Source organism: Electrona antarctica (assembly GCF_951216825.1).
Source record: "Electrona antarctica genome assembly, chromosome: 16".
Taxonomy (NCBI): domain Eukaryota; kingdom Metazoa; phylum Chordata; class Actinopteri; order Myctophiformes; family Myctophidae; genus Electrona; species Electrona antarctica.
The window spans coordinates 24,837,041-24,856,634 of record NC_136797.1 but is presented as its reverse complement, the minus strand read 5'-3'; the positions used below and the strand labels follow the sequence as shown (position 1 = coordinate 24,856,634).

General features: G+C 43.8%; 2 protein-coding genes across 6 annotated transcripts in view; both read left to right on the top strand.

The window, feature by feature from the left end:
* LOC306939671 (carboxyl-terminal PDZ ligand of neuronal nitric oxide synthase protein) overlaps window positions 1-19,594 on the top strand; it is a 450,703-nt gene that overhangs the window by 248,960 nt on the left and 182,149 nt on the right. The window lies entirely within an intron of this gene.
* Window positions 1-19,594, top strand: part of garnl3 (GTPase activating Rap/RanGAP domain like 3) — a 157,345-nt gene that overhangs the window by 132,674 nt on the left and 5,077 nt on the right. For 4 of the 5 annotated variants that reach the window (XM_079524321.1, XM_079524322.1, XM_079524320.1 and 1 more), the window contains 6 exons: window positions 2,479-2,545; window positions 3,512-3,619; window positions 4,990-5,108; window positions 7,382-7,517; window positions 11,288-11,347; window positions 19,278-19,499. In XM_079524321.1, the coding sequence (XP_079380447.1) occupies window positions 2,479-2,545; window positions 3,512-3,619; window positions 4,990-5,108; window positions 7,382-7,517; window positions 11,288-11,347; window positions 19,278-19,499 (712 nt within the window). The remainder of the gene's footprint in view (window positions 1-2,478; window positions 2,546-3,511; window positions 3,620-4,989; window positions 5,109-7,381; window positions 7,518-11,287; window positions 11,348-19,277; window positions 19,500-19,594) is intronic. The other variant, XM_079524323.1, reaches the window with a different exon arrangement.

Below are 19,594 nucleotides of genomic sequence, written 5' to 3'. Positions count from 1 at the left end.
GGGGGAGGAGTGGCTGGATGGGCAGCTGGGGGAGGAGTGGGGGACCTGGGGGAGGAGTGGCTGGATGGGCAGCTGGGGGAGGAGTGGGGGACCTGGGGGAGGAGTGGCTCGATGGGCAGCTGGGGAGGAGTGGCTGGATGGGCAGCTGGGGGAGGAGTGGGGGACCTGGGGGAGGAGTGGCTCGATGGGCAGCTGGGGGGAGTGGCTGGATGGGCAGCTGGGGGAGGAGTGGGGGACCTGGGGGAGGAGTGGCTGGATGGGCAGCTGGGGGAGGAGTGGGGGACCTGGGGGAGGAGTGGCTGGATGGGCAGCTGGGGGAGGAGTGGGGGACCTGGGGGAGGAGTGGCTGGATGGGCAGCTGGGGGAGGAGTGGGGGACCTGGGGGAGGAGTGGCTGGATGGGCAGCTGGGGGAGGAGTGGGGGACCTGGGGGAGGAGTGGCTGGATTGGCAGCTGGGGAGGAGTGGGGGACCTGGGGGAGGAGTGGCTGGATGGGCAGCTGGGGGAGGAGTGGGGGACCTGGGGGAGGAGTGGCTGGATGGGCAGCTGGGGGAGGAGTGGCTGGATGGGCAGCTGGGGGAGGAGTGGGGGACCTGGGGGAGGAGTGGCTGGATGGGCAGCTGGGGAGGAGTGGGGGACCTGGGGGAGGAGTGGCTGGATGGGCAGCTGGGGGGAGTGGCTGGATGGGCAGCTGGGGGAGGAGTGGCTGGATGGGCAGCTGGGGAGGAGTGGCTGGATGGGCAGCTGGGGGGAGTGGCTGGATGGGCAGCTGGGGGGAGTGGCTGGATGGGCAGCTGGGGGGAGTGGCTGGATGGGCAGCTGGGGGGAGTGGCTGGATGGGCAGCTGGGGGGAGTGGCTGGATGGGCAGCTGCACCACAACACGTGATCTGGTTTTCATCCCTTTCTCCTTTAACCCATTTAGGCCTGACGTCGAAATTAAAAAAAATGTCTTCGAAATCCTGACAGTTTTCTGAAATACCTCATGTTTCTGTATCAGTGGTGCTCAATATTTCATGTCAAGGACCACAAACATTATATGTATTTGACCACCGACCCCCATCTGAAAATATGTTGTTCCAGGGACCTCCCCATGAAGCAAAGATTTGAGTTAAAAATGTTCGCTGTGAAAAAATATATATATTCAAAGATTTGTGCCACATTTTCACAATTTTTAAAAAATAGCAGATCTACAAGCTTGTAGCGCGGCACTCGGTGCCGCGCTATGAGCTTGTAGATCTGCTATTTTTCAATAGTTAATGGGTTAATAAACCATCATACGTCGTCATACATCCTCTCATTCTGGCCAATCGCAATTTGCGTCCTCACTTTTGTCTTCAGTGTTTGTGTTTACACACTTTTGTCTGAAATGTTTGTGTTCACACAAACCCTCACAGCTGGACGTAGGAGGGCATAGCGCCCCTCAAAAATTATAATTCACTCAGTCCAATAAGACTAAATAGGTTTTATTTTATTTTTTTCTTGAACGATTAACCGTTTCCGTCCATCCGACGTGTCAGCACGTCCTAGGGGTCCCAATCGACGCGTACATCCGACATCCTCACACGTCTTAGCGCATCCTCAATGATACGGGCCGAGATAAGAATATTCTGAATTTTTTTCCTTTTTTTTATTTGTCAGTTCGCCTTTCGGCTACCATATGCTACACTCTAGGCAATTGTTAGCTTACCATTGACGTGGTCGTTAGCGTGGCGGAAAGAATGACTCGTCTCTCCTAATCCAGGGCGCTCTCCGTGGTGTTGAACGGATCGATATACTGGCGCTTCATTTCTGCTCCTCATCCGTCTCTCCCGCAAAATATGAACGCTTTTTGGATCATATATCGTATAAATTAAAACGATCGCAATGTAAAGTAAACGTAAAAGTAAAAGTTTTTAGTGGATTGTTTCCGGGTCGTGGGTTTCCGAGTAAAAGCGGCCATGTCTTTCCGGCACCCCAGAGCTCCTATTTTGAAGGACTTCCGGCATTAAATAAGGAATAAGGAATGAATACAAAAATGAATAAAAAGAAAGGTTTTCAGCTTTGATTTAAAATAATTGAGAGTTATAGCAGAATTCCAGTAATTAAAACATAAACGTTTCAAGGTTTACTTTATTTGTCATTCCACATGTTTGCACATTATAAAAAAAGTCTTAGTCCTGATTGGCTGCCACACACGCTGCTGTCATGTATTGGTTACTCAGGTCACATGACCAGGAAACGGGTAACAGGAAGCAGGTAACAGGAATCTTTAGAGACACCCAATGTTATGTAACGTAATGTTATGATGTTATGATGAGACCGGCCGGTTGAGAGGAGCGTTCGTCACTAAATACAGAAACCAGCACTTCTTTCACCTGACAAATATCACTATGTGATAATTTCTTGTTAATCTAAGTTTGGGTCCTGGGCATCTTTCGGTTCTCAGCTGATACAGATGTGGACACCGAGCTTTGACCGGAGTTGTGTTTTGCTTTGCAGGTGAACTTTGTAGCAGCCATCGATGTTTATGAAGACGGTGAAGCCGGTCTACTGTTGTGCTACAACTGTGAGTCTCTCCTCCAACTGTCACTGTTTTGGGGTCATTTGTGAGCAGTGCCTATAATCGCTCCAATGACTGGCCGTGTGTGTACTGTACGTCTGTTATGTACTGTATGTCTGTCTGTTTGGGGTACGACCCGTTGACCCCTGCAGCTGATTGAGGTCGCATTCATCACACACTGTTGAGCAGTCCATTCACACTGAGCAGTATAGCTACAAGTAAGACGCGCGCACGCGGGAAGCGAACGCAGATCGTAAATTGCAATAACAACAATTAGAATTAGAATTACGTACTTTAAGGGTTTTTTTTAAGTTATCTTTTTTTAATTCTTATTTTTTTTTAAAGTGTTTTTTTCAGATTTGTTTTTTAAGTTATTTTTTTAGTTTGTGTGAATGTGTGTGTGTCTTTTTTTGTTTTTGTTTTTTTAAGTTACGTTTTTTTGGTGTGTGTGTGTGTGTTTTTTGTGTGTGATACAGCTGCGCCCTCTGGTGTCGGGCCAGTGGTGTTACAGCGTGACACACACACACAGACAGACAGACAGACAGACAGACACACAGACAGTTTAGGCCATCTTCTATAGTTAGTGCTCACTGCGTTCGCAATAACTGCGGCCTGACAACGGTGTTGTTGAGCAGACTGCACCGCTCAATTCGCACAGGTGGCATTGTTTTTTAACATCACAGCCACACGTTTTAAGTCTGCCACATCGTCCACTACAACTTTCTTGAATAAAATGAAAACCACAGGTTTACACATGTAAACCAGTGGTTCTCAAAGCCGGGTCCGGGAAATACCAGGGGGGCGCTTGAAGGGGTTCCGGGGGGATCCCCAGCATGTGTTAAAAAAATAACCTACGTGATATGTTTAGCCTATGCCTATGTTTATGAATATTGTTTAGCCTATAGCTTGAATTTGGGAGCTCTTGACAGATTTGAGCACCAGCCATTATTGTTGTGTGTCTGTCCCACGCAGATATCTGCTACTACAAGAAAGTGTGTCCATTCAACGGCTCCACGCCCATGATCCAGGCCAACGCCTCTGACTTCCACTTCAGCTGGAACCAGATGCCCAACGCCATCGGTAGGTTTACCACGACAATAGCCTCGGTATATACCCATACTTTTATTTCCGCGTGCTTTACGGCTCAAAAAACGAGGGACATTTCCTGGTCTAGGAGTGGGAGTGAAACTACAGTGCAGAGGGGCGTCGCTCTCAATATAGTGACGTCAGCTTTCTCCGCTGTTTTCCATCAGGGAGGGGAGGGGAGTAGGGGGTCAGGGGTGGGGGTCCTCTGATCGGTAAACCACACACCATAATGCCATCGGTAGGTTGCTGCGGAAACAACACGCAGTCGTGGAAAAAGTACTCACATTCTATACATAAGTAGAAGTATCAATACTGCACTGCACTGTAGACATACTCCCGTTACAAGTAAAGGGCCAGGATTCAAAACTGACTTGAGTAAAAGTACAAAAAATATTGATATCAAAATGTATTTAAGTACTTACTTACTTACTAAGTACCAAAAGTAAAAGTACTCATTGTGCTCTCATTTCAAGTTTTCAAATGTATAGAATGTGACGCGTTGTGAGCTTGTAGATCGGCTATTTTCAAATGGCCGGAATGTCTATACTGTACGTAGGTCTGAAGTGGTTAATGTATGTTTTGTCATAATAATACAAATCTACAAAGTAACTAGTAACTAAGGTTTTCTAATAAATGTAGTGGAGTAAAAGTACAATAATTGCCTCTGAGATGAGTAGAAGTAAAAGTATTGGAAATTGGAAATCCTCAAGTGAATTTTAAAGTGATTTTACTTAAGCACAGTACTTAAGTAAATGTACAGTACCTGGTTACTTTCCACGCACTGACAACATGCCACGCCCTGCCCCAGCTGCATGTCTCCATGGTAACGGCGTGTGTACTGTGTGCGTGTGCGTGTGTGTGTGTGTGTGCGCGTGTGTGCGTGTGTGCGTGTGTGCGCTTGTGTGTTCAAGGTTCCTTTTATGGCACATAAAAATGCAGTCATATGAACACAAACATAAACCCTAGTGTCTCTAGGTGAGCATTTGGCACAATATAAATCGCTCTACGAGCTCACAAGTAGATTGGCAATTTGCAAGATTTTGCAAGATTTGCAAAGCATTATGTTATACTTTAGCTATTGAGATCTACTATTGAGATCTACTGTAGGTCTGCTATTTTTTGAAAAATCGTGAAAATGTGCCTCATATCTTTGAATATATTATTACAGAGTGAACACCACTGATACAGAAACATAGGTATTTCAGGACATTTTTTTAAATTTCGACATCAGGCCTAAATGGGATATCATAAAAATCCCCTGGTGCTTTCCTGTCTCTCTGTTCACGGTCCTGTCTGAATACAGCAATAAATCCCCAGCAAATTCTGATAATGTTAGCGTCGTTTTGTGGTTTTTCCCCCCACAGTTTGTGCATTCCCTTATATCCTGGCCTTCACCACGGACTCCATTGAGATTCGACTGGTCGTCAACGGCAACCTGGTCTACACAGCCGTGGTCCCGGAGCTCCAGCTGACCGCGTCCCGGGTCAGTATAGACCCGATTTTTGTTTTAGTCATAGGGCTCCATTTTCGTCACCGCTAAACCCCTTATCCCTAAACTGATTTGCCCTTTTTTTACTATTTTGCAAAACATTTTTGAATAGTTAAAATGGCCAGTCTACAAGCTCACAACAAGTCAATGTAGATTGGCTAGTTGAACTATTCAAAAATGTTTTTCAAAATAGTAAAAAAAAAAAAAAAAAAAAAAAGGCAAAGAAGTTTAGGGATATGGGGTTTAGTGGTGACGAAAATGGAGCCCATAGACTCTTGAATGGTTTTAATTTAGGTTTAGTCACATTTTAGTCACCTGGAATGTTTTAGTGTTTTAGTCTAGTTTTGTCGACTACTGTAAATATCATACGATTTTAGTCGACTAAATCTACAGTTGATTTTTAGTCCAGGGGTTCTCAACGTTTTGGGCTGCAGGGAGGGGGCGGCCTGGAAATGCTTTATTGGCCACGTCGCGATGCCTGGCACGACTATTCTGAGATGGGAATCCGCAGCCAAATACATATAATTGTGGGGGTCCTCGACACGAAAATGTTTGAGAACCACTGATATAGAAACATGCGTTTTTAAAGCAAACGTTTTTTATTTCAACGGATTTAGAAGACATTTGTAGAATTGGCTTCAGGCCTAAATGGGTTTAACTGTGTTGGATATTCACAATAGAGGGTATGCGCATGCTTAAAGTGAATGGCACATCGAGTGGCAAAGCAACATGCAAAGTGAGTTTAACATTGTTTAACGTTGTTTAATGCAATCATGGATGTATGTAGGCCAGAAAGTAGGTTTTTTTGGCCACTTCCTGCATAACTTCCGGGTTTGATGATGATGTCACGTGCATACCCTCTATAGACTAGAAGAGGCCGTACTGTGTACAACTTTCTTTTTGTATTATCTTGTCCTCTGAACAGCACAATGTAGGGCTCAGCAAGGGTTTCGCTTCGTTTTGTTCTCTTCCATTTTCGGGAGCAAGGAATAAACATACGGTAATTGAAGCCGCTTTACCATGCGTACTATTGCCACATGGAAATTCTGGTATCTATGGACGCCACGGTCTTTTCAGCGTAATTCTGTTATCAGTGATGTCCGAGGGACGTCCAGACTATATCACAGTCTTTCAGTGGAATCAATGGTCAGCTTATCGAAGATAGAGCGGTAAGATGGTACAAGCAAGAGCAGATGGAAATGATTCTTTCTGGAAATACAGTATGTGTGTGTAACATACATCCGATGGTGTAGATCGACGTACAGCAGGTGTGTTGTCTATAAATGACTCAGGGGACTGTGTAGTTCAGCCAACACTGTGATGCACAGCTAACCGCAGAGAGACGTGCACGTAGTAGATATACCGCCCTGGCGATGCGTCAACGGCGACCGCCATATGGGCAGGGGCAAGTCGTGCTTAGTACATGGTGTGCTCCAGACTCCCATGTATGTCTTATCGAAGCATCATGGTAATAACTTCAGTCGAATTTCCCACTGATATCCAAGCGGTTTGGTTTGGTTGTTAGTACAAATGTCAGACATAATACTAGACATGTTTATGTTACAGGCTACTTGGTTGAATGAAAAAAAACCACGGGTTCCCATCCGTCCGTCTTCAACCACTTATCCGTAGTCGGGTCGCGAGGGCAACAGCTCCACCGGAGAGCACCAGAGATTAAAGTTTTCAGTCGCAAACGACTGATTCCAGTCATTTGGATTCCATAGAAGCCAGCATGTCAGCAAGCGAAAATAGCAGAAATACATATTGCAGAGCTTGTAGATCGGCTATTTTCGGTCATTAGTTATTTTAAGATTAAAGCGTATCTGAAACTAGTAAACTACCAATAGAATACAAGTTTAGAGGCATCTTCCATTAACTCATGAACCGCCAATATCGCCTTTTTTGATGCCTCCTGGTCCAAACGCCCTCTGCACCTTCTGTTCACCTTTTGACACCTATTTTAACATAAATTGATTAGGGTTCACAACCGTTTTCTCTACGTGCTCGACTGCTCGTGAGACTCCGGTTCGGGTGCGATGAAAAAAACACCCCCGAAGAAAATCGGAAACGAAAATTCCGCTGGCTTATGCTGTCTATGGGGGACGCAGTTTTTAGAATCGTAATATCTCGGATTCTTGTTTTTTTTTTGGCTCAAAACAAGCTTGATTTGCGCCTCATTTCTCGAAACTATATGATCCCCGGTTACAAAATGTATGTTTTGGGTGAATTAAATAACATTCGCGGGACCTGTTTTTGTCTGTTTCCAGTCGGACATCTATTTCGTGTCCTCGGCTCCGGTGAGCTCCGCCTCCAACTGCAGCTCCCGGGACACCAGCTCCCAGAGTTCTCCACAGACGCCCACGGGCTACGAGATGCCCGTGTTCCCTTCGCCGCTCGGTGACGGTAAGATCCAGAAACCAAGTCGTTCTCAACCTTTTCAGGCTGCGACACGACACGGGTTAAATGTTTGTGTTGGGACAATGATGTAAAAATGGCCATGCATTATCAATGGCATTCAATGTTTGTGTTAGGACAAAGTTGGTGTTTAGACACGCACACTAAAAGCTGGACATAGGAGGGGCCTAGTGCCCCTCAAAATGTTGTTTGGTCTGCTAAGGGCTGTGAGGGTCCACTAAAGGCAGTGAAATTATAATTTTAGACAGGCTGTGTCATTTTAGCCAAAAGATGGCAATGCACTCTAGGGTATAGCATCAGAAGACCGGTGTACCATATGGCAGAAGACTGGTGTAGTGTGCCATCACTGTCCATCAGTGACTCTGACTATCGCTGAAACTCACCGTGTGTGTGTTATAAGGTGTTAAGTGTTTAGCTCCTCCCAGAAGAACTGCTCTCAGCAGGAAATGTCCATTTCCTGTTGATGGGCTCTTTAACACAATCAGTGCCGGAAGTCCTTCAAAATAGGAGCTATGGGGTGCCGGAAAGACATGGACGCTTTTACTCGGAAACCCACGACCCGGAAACAATCCACTAAAAAAAGTTTACTTTACATAGCTAGCTTACATTGCGATCGTTTTAGTTTATACGATATATGATCCAAAAAGCGTTCATATTTTGCGGGAGAGACGGATGAGGAGCAGAAATGAAGCGCCAGTATATCGATCCGTTCAACACCACGGAGAGCTGGATTAGGAGAGACGAGTCATTCTTTCCGCCACGCTAACGGCTAAGTCAATGGTAAGCTAACAATTGCCTAGAGTGTAGCATACCGAAAGGCGAACTGACAAATAAAAAAAAAAGGAAAACATTTAGAATATTATTATCTCGCCCCGTATCATTGAGGATGCGCTAAGACGTGTGAGGACGTTGGATGTACACGTCGATTGGGACCCCTAGGACGTGTGGCGACGTCCTATGTACGGAAACGGTTAACACTCATTTTCTGTAGCTGGGGACCACCCTTGAAACCACCGGCCTATGGAGAGGAGGATAGCGACTGTCGCTTCCCTCAACACGCCAGCAAACCGCTGTGTCCGAGTGGAGTGAACTGGGTGCATCACTTATAAAGAATATTAATAACAACCAAGTTCTAAATGTAAATTACGCCACGACCTTCAAGTATAGCCAAGTATTATCCCAACTAAACATTTCGGGTGGCATCCTGTTATGAGAGTAATGTCAATGATATGCTCATAGACGGTAGGGGTGGGACGAATCACTTACCTCCCGATTCCATACGATATCGATACCTATAGGGTGCCGATTCGATTCTTGAATATATTGCTAATTCGATTCGATATTGTGATTTATTGCGATTTTCTTTCCCACGTTACTTTTCTTTTATTATACTAGAACATTTTAAAACAATTTTAAAACAATATAATAGACCATGAAAAGTTCAATCATACACTTCAATGCAGCCAGATAACAGTCAGTCAGTCTTTCTGTCATGAAAAAAAACAAAAAATGCATAAATATAGAAAATAATTAGATTCTGAATTCTGATTCGATATTGATATCGTGGCATTAAAAAATCGCGATATATAACTGAATCGACTAAGCATTATATTATACTTTAGCTATTGAAAAATAGCAGATCTACAAGCTCATAGCGCGCCACCGAGTGGCGCGCTACGAGCTTGTAGGTCTGCTATTTTTTTTTAAATCGTAAAAATGCGGCGCACATCTTTGAATATATATTCTTTCAGAGCGAACTTTTTTTTTTATTTCGACGTCAGGCCTAAATGGGCTTAATAGATGTCTCCTTCAAAAGTCATGGGTATACATTATGACCCCACTTTACCATGCCTCCAAGCCTCACAGGACACTTCAATGATAACTCATTTAGACCTGACGTCGAAATAATAAAAAAAAGTCTTCTGAAAGAATATTATATTCATAGATTTGTGCCGCATTTTTACGATTTTTCAAAAATAGCAGACCTACAAGCTCGTAGCGCGCCACTCGGTGGTGCGCTATGAGCTTGTAGATCTGCTATTTTTCAATAGCTAAATTATAACATAATGCTTAGTTAAAACACCAAAAGGGGTTCCCGCCCAGAATTTAGGACTGATTCTACAAAATGTCTTCCAAATTTCCAGTTTTCTGAAATCAGTGGTTCTCAAACTAATTCATGCCAATGACCCCAAAAATTTGATGTAATTGGCCGCTGATCCCCATCTGAAAATATGTTGTTCCAGGGCCCCCCCCCCCCCCCCCCCCCCCCGCCCCCAGAAGCAAAAATATATCAGTTAAAAACGTTTGCTGTCAAAGATGTGCGCCACATTTTCACGACTTTTCCAAAACAGCTGCTATTTTTCAACAGCTAAAGTTAAAAAATAACGGTTAAAGTGGTTAAACGCTGAAGCGAGATGGACGTTCCCGTCCTAAATGGATTCATGCTGATTGATGTCCATGTTGCGTGCCGGTGTGTGTGTGTGTGTGTGTGTGTGTGTGTGTGTGCGCGCGGAAACAAACGACCTGCATGCTGACGACGCGTCGCGCCACCTTGTCTGTTCCTCGACGGCTGAAACGGAAACTAGTCCACGCGTCAATCCTCTCTCTCTCGCTACAAAGGGCACGGCAAACGCTAATCACCTCACGGCTCGCCTGTCCTTTGAAGAACGAAGCCGAATCGATACCAACCAGCAGCAGCCCGCGGGCCCCTCGTCTGAGGCTCTAGCAGTCTCTCCTTCATACTAATTAGGATATATACCGTTCCTTTCCTCTAGATTTATGCGGCCGCGTCTGACACGGGACAAACATAATCTTCGCTGTCGTCGGGGCAGAAACCTCGTATCTCCATATTTCACTTTTTTGTTCTTCTTACGTTTTCTTCCTGTGTGTCATTTTAGATTGTAACCACCTTAACCGTTATTTTATACGTTAGCTATTCAAAAACAGCAGATCTACAAACAAGCTTGTATATTGTATATAATATTGCTTGTATAGACTGTGAAAATCGTTGAATAGGCTACAGTATATACAGTATACATTTTTAAAGTGAAGATTTTAGTGGCAAAATACCAAAAGTCCTTTTTGAAAATGCGGCGCACATCCGACGACAGCGATCTTAAATGTTAGTCGCCGGAACATTTTCGTCGTAGTTTTAGTCCCCCGTCCCCCGTCCCAACATACGAGGTTGCCGCCCGACGGCGTCGATGGACGCGTCCCTGTTTTTTACGGGTGTCTTCCCTTCCCCGCCGCTTCCATCAACACTGCCTCTTCCTCTCTAGCTCCTGAGGGAATGCTTTATTTACCACTTCCATTAAGGCTGACAGGGTGGAGGCTTTGGCTGCCACTGCTGTGTTTAGCTAGCTGGGGCTGCTGGGGGTGCACTTCTTCGTGTGTGTATGCACTGTAGCTAGTGTTGGAGGTGGTGGTGGTGGAGGTGGTGGTGGAGGTGGTGTGAAATATATAAACTGCTTTGGGAAATGAATTCTACTTAGCATTTTCTTTGTTGTTTAACTGTCAATTTCTTGTGTCGAACCGTTATGATCCTATGATCTGTGCACTTAAGGGACGATCGTTATTTTGTGTGTGTGTGTGTGTGTGTGTGTGTGTGTGTGTGTGTGTGTGTGTGTGTGTGTGTGTGCGTGTGTGTGCGTGTGCGTGCGTGCGCGTGGAGTTTATACCTGCATGCGCATACTGTTCTTTGTGTGTCGTTTTGTAGTGTGTGTGTGTGTGTAATCCTCTTCTTCGTCCCCTTGGTTCAGATTCTATACGGATCCCCTACGGTACCAAGCTTTCCCTGTACATGTCTAAGGATGCTGAAGGTACTGCGGGAGGGTTGGAGGGAGGGAGGGAGGTTCACAATATGCACACCCGCTCGCTGCTGCTGCACGCTGCTCGCACAGTCTGTCTCTCTCTCTCTCTCTCTCTCTCTGTTCTAAGGCGGCATGTTGACTGAACGTCGTTTGAATGTTAAGTGAACATTCTGTCTTCCACCTCCCTCCCTCCCTCCGCCTCCCTCCCTCCACCTCCCTCCCTCCCTCCGCCTCCCTCCCTCCGCCTCCCCTCCTCCTCCTCCTCCTGGTCTTGACGTCTTAAGGCAGCAGGAGGAGAGGTGCCAAATGAAAAGCATGAGGAGGAGTAACACGTAATACTTGTAGCTCGATGATGTCGCCATGGAATCCTGGCGCCGGACACTCACGGCGCGTCGCAACGCAACCACGTTGTGAGCTTGTAGATTTAGATGATTTAGGCAAGGAGATTTGGGGCTATCTATATATCTTGCGGCCACCCCTTACCCCTTAGTCCCTAAACGTATTCTTTGAAAAACCTTTTAAAATAGTTCTAGCCGATCTACAAGCTCACGACGTGTCGATGTAGATCGGCTAGTTGAACTATTTGAAAATGTTTTTCAAAAACAGTATAAAAATGGCAAAGATTTAATAAGGCGTAAGATGGGGCCCTTGGTGTAGTCAATAAAGTATAGGCTATATAGGGTTTAACCCATTGAAACCCATTCCATAAATGTCTATATATGTTTTTGTTTTTCAAAAAATAGCAGATATACAAGTTCACAGCTTGTAGATCTGTAGAAATCTAAGACGACACCGATGCTTTCCCGGTCGTAATGGTTGAAGGGATGATAGAAGAACACGTGGAGGAGAGCGGATGTCGGCAATGCGATGACGACAGACAAAGAGCGCTAAATCAGTACTTTGTCGTGGGTCGACGAAACGAATCCTCGGCCGAAATGCATGGCGCGAGCGACACTTGTCGTCTCGCATTAAAGCGCACGGATGAGAGTAAAGGGGCGAGAGACTGAGAGAGAGACAGAGAGGGAGAGAGAGAGAGAGAGAGAGAGAGAGAGAGGGAGAGAGAGAGAGAGAGAGAGAGAGAGAGAGAGGGAGAGAGAGAGAGGAGAAGACACGTTTGCCGCAGCATGATTTACAGATTGCACCGTCGCCATGGAGACTTTTGTCAGCCCTCTCTCCAATCCAAAGTGCTCGTCCAAATGCACAATGTGGGGGGGGGGGGGGGGGGGGGGGGCAGGCAGTGGTGGAAAGTAACCAAGTACATCTACTCAAGTACTGCAATTATAATTAATAACCCATTTAGGCCCGATGTCGAAATTAAAAAAAATGTCTTCTAAATCCTGATGTTTCTATATCAGTGAGGTGCTCAATATTTCATGTCAAGGACCCCAAAAATATATGTATTTGGCCGCCGACCCCCATCTGAAAATATGTTGTTCCAGGGACCCGCCCAGAAGCAAAAGATTTGAGTTAAAAGGGCGGCACTCGGTGCCGCGCTATGAGCTTGTAGATCTGCTATATTTCAATAACTAAAAGTATAACATAATGCTTAGAACACCAAAAGGGGTTCCCGTCTAGAATGGGGTAAGACCTGAGATCAGATTCTACAAAAATGTCTGTTTCTATATCAGTGGTGCTCAAACTATTTCATGTCAAGGACCCCCAAAAAGGATATGTAATTGGCCGCCGACCCCCATATATAAATTATGTTGTTCTAGACTTCCAGGCACCCCCCAGAAGCAAAGATATGAGTTAAAAATGTTTGCTGGGAAATAATATAATTTTCAAAGATGTGCACATGTTTTCACGATTTTTCAAAAAATAGCAGATCTACAAGTTTGTAGCACGGCACTCGGTGCAGCGCTATGAGCTTGTAGATCTGCTATATTTCAACAGCTAAAGTTTAAAATAAGGGTTATACTGGTTAAAAGCTATAAGGTGACAGTGTGACACAGAAGCGTCCTCAGGTCCGAATTGGTTAAATTCTTCAGTAATTCCAATTTTCAGCAATTTTGCTCTACTACACTCTTATCTTGGATCCAAATATTGTGCTATAAGAATACTTCTACTTTTAGCACTTTAAGTCCATTTTGAATCCGGCCAGGACTTCCACCACTGGGGGTAGGGGAGGTAGCGCTGACAAAAATCTCTTGTTCTTCCACATCGTCTACGTCTATGGCTGCATGTTCTGCTCCTAGGGGACGTCATGTTTCACTTGATGTGTATATAAATATATATATATATATATATATATATATATATATATATATTAGGGCATTAAGCAACTAGTCGACTAGTAAATCCACTAGTCGACCTTGCTGGTACTAGTCGACTAGTTGATACAAAAACAAAAGTTTATTTTTTTTATTTTTTTATTTTTTATTTTTTTCACGATTTTTTAGGCCTCAAGATCAGGTAGATTATAGTTATAGTCACCAATGTACACAGTTTTGAAATGTACAAATATTTATTTCCCCCCCCCAAAAAAAAAAACGAGTTAAACAACTAGTCGACTAGTAAACTAAGCAACTAGTCAACTAGTAAAAATGACTAGAAGTGAATGCCCTAATATATATATATATATATATATATATATCTCGTCTCTGTCGGGTGGAAACCTCAAGTGTGAAACACTTTGTCCATCTGCTACTTTTGTGCCACGCTGTAGTATGATCAAGCAGGGCGTTCATTTACACACAAAAACCCCACTAAAAGTTACAATATGAAGATAGGAGGTTTCTGCCCGACAGCAACGATAGGCTATTTCAATGTATGTTCATTTCATTTAACCCATTTAGGCATTTATTAAAATGCCTTCTGATAACTGACAGTTTTCTGTCAGGATTTGTGCCACATTTTCACGATTTTTCAAAAATAGCAGACCTGCAAGCTCATAGCGCGGCAGATCTGCTATTTTTAAATAGCTAAAGTATAACATAATGCTTAAAACACCAAAAAGGGTTCCCACCAAACCCATTTAGACCTGAGGACGATTCTACAGTTCTACAGTACGTGTCTTCTAAATCATGACAGTTTTCTGAAAAACCTACAGTACTGTATGTTTCTTTGTCAGTCAAACATTTTCATGTCAAGGACCCGAACAATTATATGTAATTGGCCGCCGACCCCCATCTGAAAATATGTTGTTCCAGGAAACTCCCCCCCCCCCCCGTTCGCTCTGACTGAAAGAACATATATTCAAAGATTTGCGCCACATTTTCAAGATAAAACAAAACAAAACAATAGCAGATCTACAAGCTCGTAGCCGCGCTATGAGCTGGCAGATCTGCTACTTTTCAATACTGTAGCACTTGTCCATGAGATGGACAATTACTCCCCAACCCTCCCCCAGGTCCAGAAACACGCGTGGAATATGATTATAATAATTGATATTCCAGCAGATGGCATGCATCTTTCCTATATACCATTTGGTTTTGTTGCCATTTCTTTGTGACATATCCATCCCAGGTACAGAGAGGACACGCACACCGCCTGTACATATGTCATAAATAATATCCATCCCAGGTACCGGACGGACACACCGCCTGTGCCTGTCATAAATAATATCCATCCCAGGTACCGGACGGACACACCGCCTGTGCCTGTCATAAATAATATCCATCCCAGGTACCGGACGGACACACCGCCTGTGCCTGTCATAAATAATACCAATAATCCTCCGTTTCCCTGTGCTGCTTTCCTTCACCCCCGTGACCCGCCGACATTTCAGCAGTGGTTGGAAAAAGTACTCAAATATTTGACTTAAGTAAAAGTATAAATACTGCAATGTACTGTAGATGTACTCTGTTACAAGTAGAAGTCCCGTATTCGAAATGTACTCAAGTAAAAGTACAAAAGTAGGCCTATCGGCATCAAAATGTACTTAAAGTACTACAAGTTAAAATACTCATATTGCAGAATGTCCCATTTCACAAGTTCAAAATGTGCACAAAATCGTTTGAAAATAGCCGATCGGCTATTTTCAAATGGCTGGTTGAAGTGGTTCATGTATGTTTTCTAATCAAATTTTAAATCCCCAAAGTAACTAGTAGTAACTAAAGTTTTCAAATTGTTGTACTGGAGTAAAAGTACAAATTGTGACTCTGAAATGTAGTGGAGTAGAAGTAAAAGCATTGGAAATTGGAATTACTCAAGTAAAGTACAAATACCTCAAAAATGTGTGCATTACTTAAGTAAATGTACTTAGTTACTTTCCACCACTGCATTTCAGATACGTGTAGTCGTGTACGCCACGGTGCCTCGCCATTGATTCAGTCGCACGGTGATGTGTGTGTGTCCATGCACTGTGGCTATTCGGGGGGTCCTTTTGATTTCAAGGACCCCCCATAGCTCTGTGAGATGACACTTGTATGCTGTCAAGAGCTACAGACCTGTAAGGGTCCACTTGGTTCCATTTGTCAGAGTTACATACCCGTAAGGGTCCATTTGGTTCCATTTGTCAGAGTTACAGACCCGTAAGGGTCCACTTGGTTCCATTTGTCAGAGTTACAGACCTGTAAGGGTCCACTTGGTTCCATTTGTCAGAGTTACAGACCCGTAAGGGTCCATTTGGTTCCATTTGTCAGAGTTACAGACCCGTAAGGGTCCATTTGGTTCCATTTGTATGCTGTCAGAGTTACAAACCCGTAAGGGTCCATTTGGTTCCATTTGTATGCTGTCAGAGTTACAGACCTGTAAGGGTCCATTTGGTTCCATTTGTCAGAGTTACAGACCTGTAAGGGTCCATTTGGTTCCATTTGTCAGAGTTACAGACCTGTAAGGGCCCATTTGGTTCCATTTGTCAGAGTTACAGACCTGTAAGGGTCCATTTGGTTCCATTTGTCAGAGTTACAGACCTGTAAGGGTCCATTTGGAAATCTAAATCTAAAACCACCCCTCCCCCCAACACACACACTTTGAGAACCATCGAACCAACCATTCCCAATCTATCTTAATGGTGCAGAACTATAACACTGCTCCCTGTTGGCACAATCGAGCACTGCAGGCCGGCATGCCGCCGTTTTAGCCATTGCTATATTCCAATTCTGTTTTCTAACTGTCTTAACCTCAATATTCATTTTAATTTATATATTGCATAATTACAGTCTATGATTGATAATAAATGGCCATCACTGAGTGGTCACATTACGCTACTACTAAGGCTGGCTGAAATAGAGACGATTGATCATTCATAATGCGATCACAAATGATCTCATTATGTAGGCTCATCAATCAGTCTAGATTCAGGTATATTGCACATTCACATGTGGAGATGTAATTATGTTGTCCCAGCCAGTCTTGTGTGAGCGTTTCTCTGTACTGGGCGTAATAGCTCACCACTCGAGTCATTCTAACTGCACTCTTTTAACCCATTTAGGACTGACGTAGAGAAAAAAAAAAAAAAAGTCTTCTGAAAGAATATATATTCAAAGATTTGTGCCTCATTTTCACGATTTAAAAAAAATTGCAGACCTACAAGCTCGTAGCGCGCCACTCGGTGGCGCGCTATGAGCTTGTAGATCTGCTATTTTTCAATAGCTAAAGCATAACATAATGCTAACACCAAAAGGGGTTAGCAAATGAGTGGATATCGTTGCTAGGGATGAAGCTCGTACATTTTGTATTGATAACGACCACCATTGATAACGATCGGGCTTATTATCGAGCCGGGTTCTTATCGAGCCCACTATCGAGCATTTTCTATTATTTTGTGGAAAGGAAACCGGAGACGACAAATCCGGAACAGAACAAGCCCTTGGTTTGGCAGGTATCGATACACTTTTAGACCGACCTGTTTGTGCCAGCATGGATGATTAGATTTATTTCTTGATCTTCATCTTGTCTTGATTACTTTAACCCATTTTGACCTGAGATCAGATTCTAAAAATGTCTTCTACATCCTGACAGTTTTCTGAAAAAGCTATGTTTCTATGTCAGTCGTTCTTCGATTTTTCAAAAATAGCAGACCTACAAGCTAGCTAAAGCATAACATAATGCTAACACCAAAAGGGGTTCCCGCCCAGAATGGGTTAAATATGATGTCATGGGCATACCGCCATGCTCGATAACAGGCTTGATAAGCCCAAAGCTTATTGATACCCGGGTACTCAATAAGCTTGTTGTCTGTTTTTTTCTGGTATATCGGGTATCGAGCTCCATCCCAAATAGTTGCTGTCGAAAACAAACCTTGTATCTCCACATTTCTATATTGTACGTTGGCAAAAAAAAACAGGTGATCTACAACAGTGGTTTTCAACCAGTGGTCCTTGAGGGGGTTCCAGGTGGTCCCCAGCTAAATGACGGGGAGTTTGTAACCAAATGGACCCTTATAGATCATGAGTACCACAGACGAAAAACAGTCTAAGTCCAAATTTCATTCTGACCCCTCCACGAAAAAGGCCTCGTTGTCCTGACCCCTTATCTATCATTAAATACATTATGGATAAATATTGTGGACCTATCTTGACTGTTTTTCGTCTGTGGCATTCTTGAGAGCGTAAAATGAAACCAAATGGACCCGTATGGGTCCATTTGGTTTCATTTTACGTTCTCGAGATTGTTAAAACACCTGCATTACTTAATTTACAAAGAGGTCTACACAATTAGAGAATGTAGAAGAATTGTTATCTTTTGTCTCTCCTATGCCACCAACATCACTTTGAATTGTGGAGAAAATCTTATCCAACGACAACAAAATATTCTATATCTAGTTTTGGGTCTGACAGGCAAAACGTCATCAAATACCAAATCAATAATGGTCAACGATATGAAAAAGTTTGAAAACCACTGCCCTTGAAAGTAGAAATTAAAGTTTTTGTCCATTTTCTGAAAAGTAACAGTTTTGGACATACTGTACAAGGTTTCTGAGTGGAGAGATATCATGATTAACCCATTTTGGGCGGGAACCCCTCTTGGTGTTTTAAACATTATGTTATACTTTAGCTATTGAAAAATAGCAGCTACAAGCTCATAGCGTGCCACTCGGTGGCGCGCTACGAGCTTGTAGGTCTGCTATTTTTCGTCGTTAAAATGTGGTGCAAATCTTTGAAAAGATATATTTCAGAGCGAACATTTTTAACTAAAATATTTGCTTCTGGGGGGGTCCCTGGAACAACATATTTTGAGATGGGGGTCCGTGGCCCAATAGAGATAATTCTGGGGGTCCTTGACATGAAAAAGGTTGAGCACCACTGACATAGAAACACGGGTTTTTCAGAAAAATGTTTTTTTTTATCGACCTCAGTCCAAAATGGACTGCTCTCTCCCTGTGACTTTTGTCACGTTGTCTATAGCAGTGTTTTCTTCTCACATCAAGGCCCATTATTTATTCAGCATTTGAGCCACACACGGACCACCATTTGATGACATTTAGCCTCTCGGACCCAAAACCAAAGAATATTTTGTTGTCATTGGATAAGATTTTGTCCACAATTCTCTAATTGTGTAGACTTCTTAGTAATGCCAGATGTTCACGTTTAACAATAATGTAACTCTGGAGAGCGTAAAATTGAAACCAAATGGACCCTTACGGGTCCATTTGGTTTCGTTTTACGCTCTCTTAGCTGGGGACCACCTGGAAGCCTTTCGAGGACCACTGGTGGTTGAAAACCAGTGGTCTATAGGCTACCATGTCTGTTCCTTTAGCTTCTCTCACCCTGACCCATCCATCATTACGTTGCATCATCTCTTATAATGTTCACCTTGTCCTCTTTTTTATTTTAGTTTACTCAAACTTTTTTTTTTCTGTCACCTTAACTAAGCATTATGTTATACTTTAGCTATTGAAAAATAGCAGATCTACTACTAAAATAGCAGATCTAGCTCATAGCGCGCCACCGAGTGGCGCGCTACGAGCTTGTAGGTCTGCTATTTTTGAAAAATCGACCTCAGGCCTAAATGGGGTTAACCCTTTGCTTTCTTCCTCCCACTTTCTCTTGTCCAGGCGACGCTGCCTGTAAGCACATCTTCAAGATCCCACTGAGCAACCTGGTGGGCCGCAGCATAGAGAGACCCCTGAAGTCCCCCCTGGTCAACAAGGTGCTGACCGCTCCTCTCGCCATCATGGTGGCGTCTGCGCCCCTCATCTCCGCCACGCACTCCACACTCTCTCTCTCTCGGATGGAGATCAAAGAGATGGCGAGCCGCACTCGGAAGGAGCTGCTGGGTAAAAATTTTCAAACCGGCTAAACCCCAAACTAAAAATAAATGTTTACATTAAAGGGACCCCTTTTTTTTGCAAAAAAAAAAAAATATGTTAAT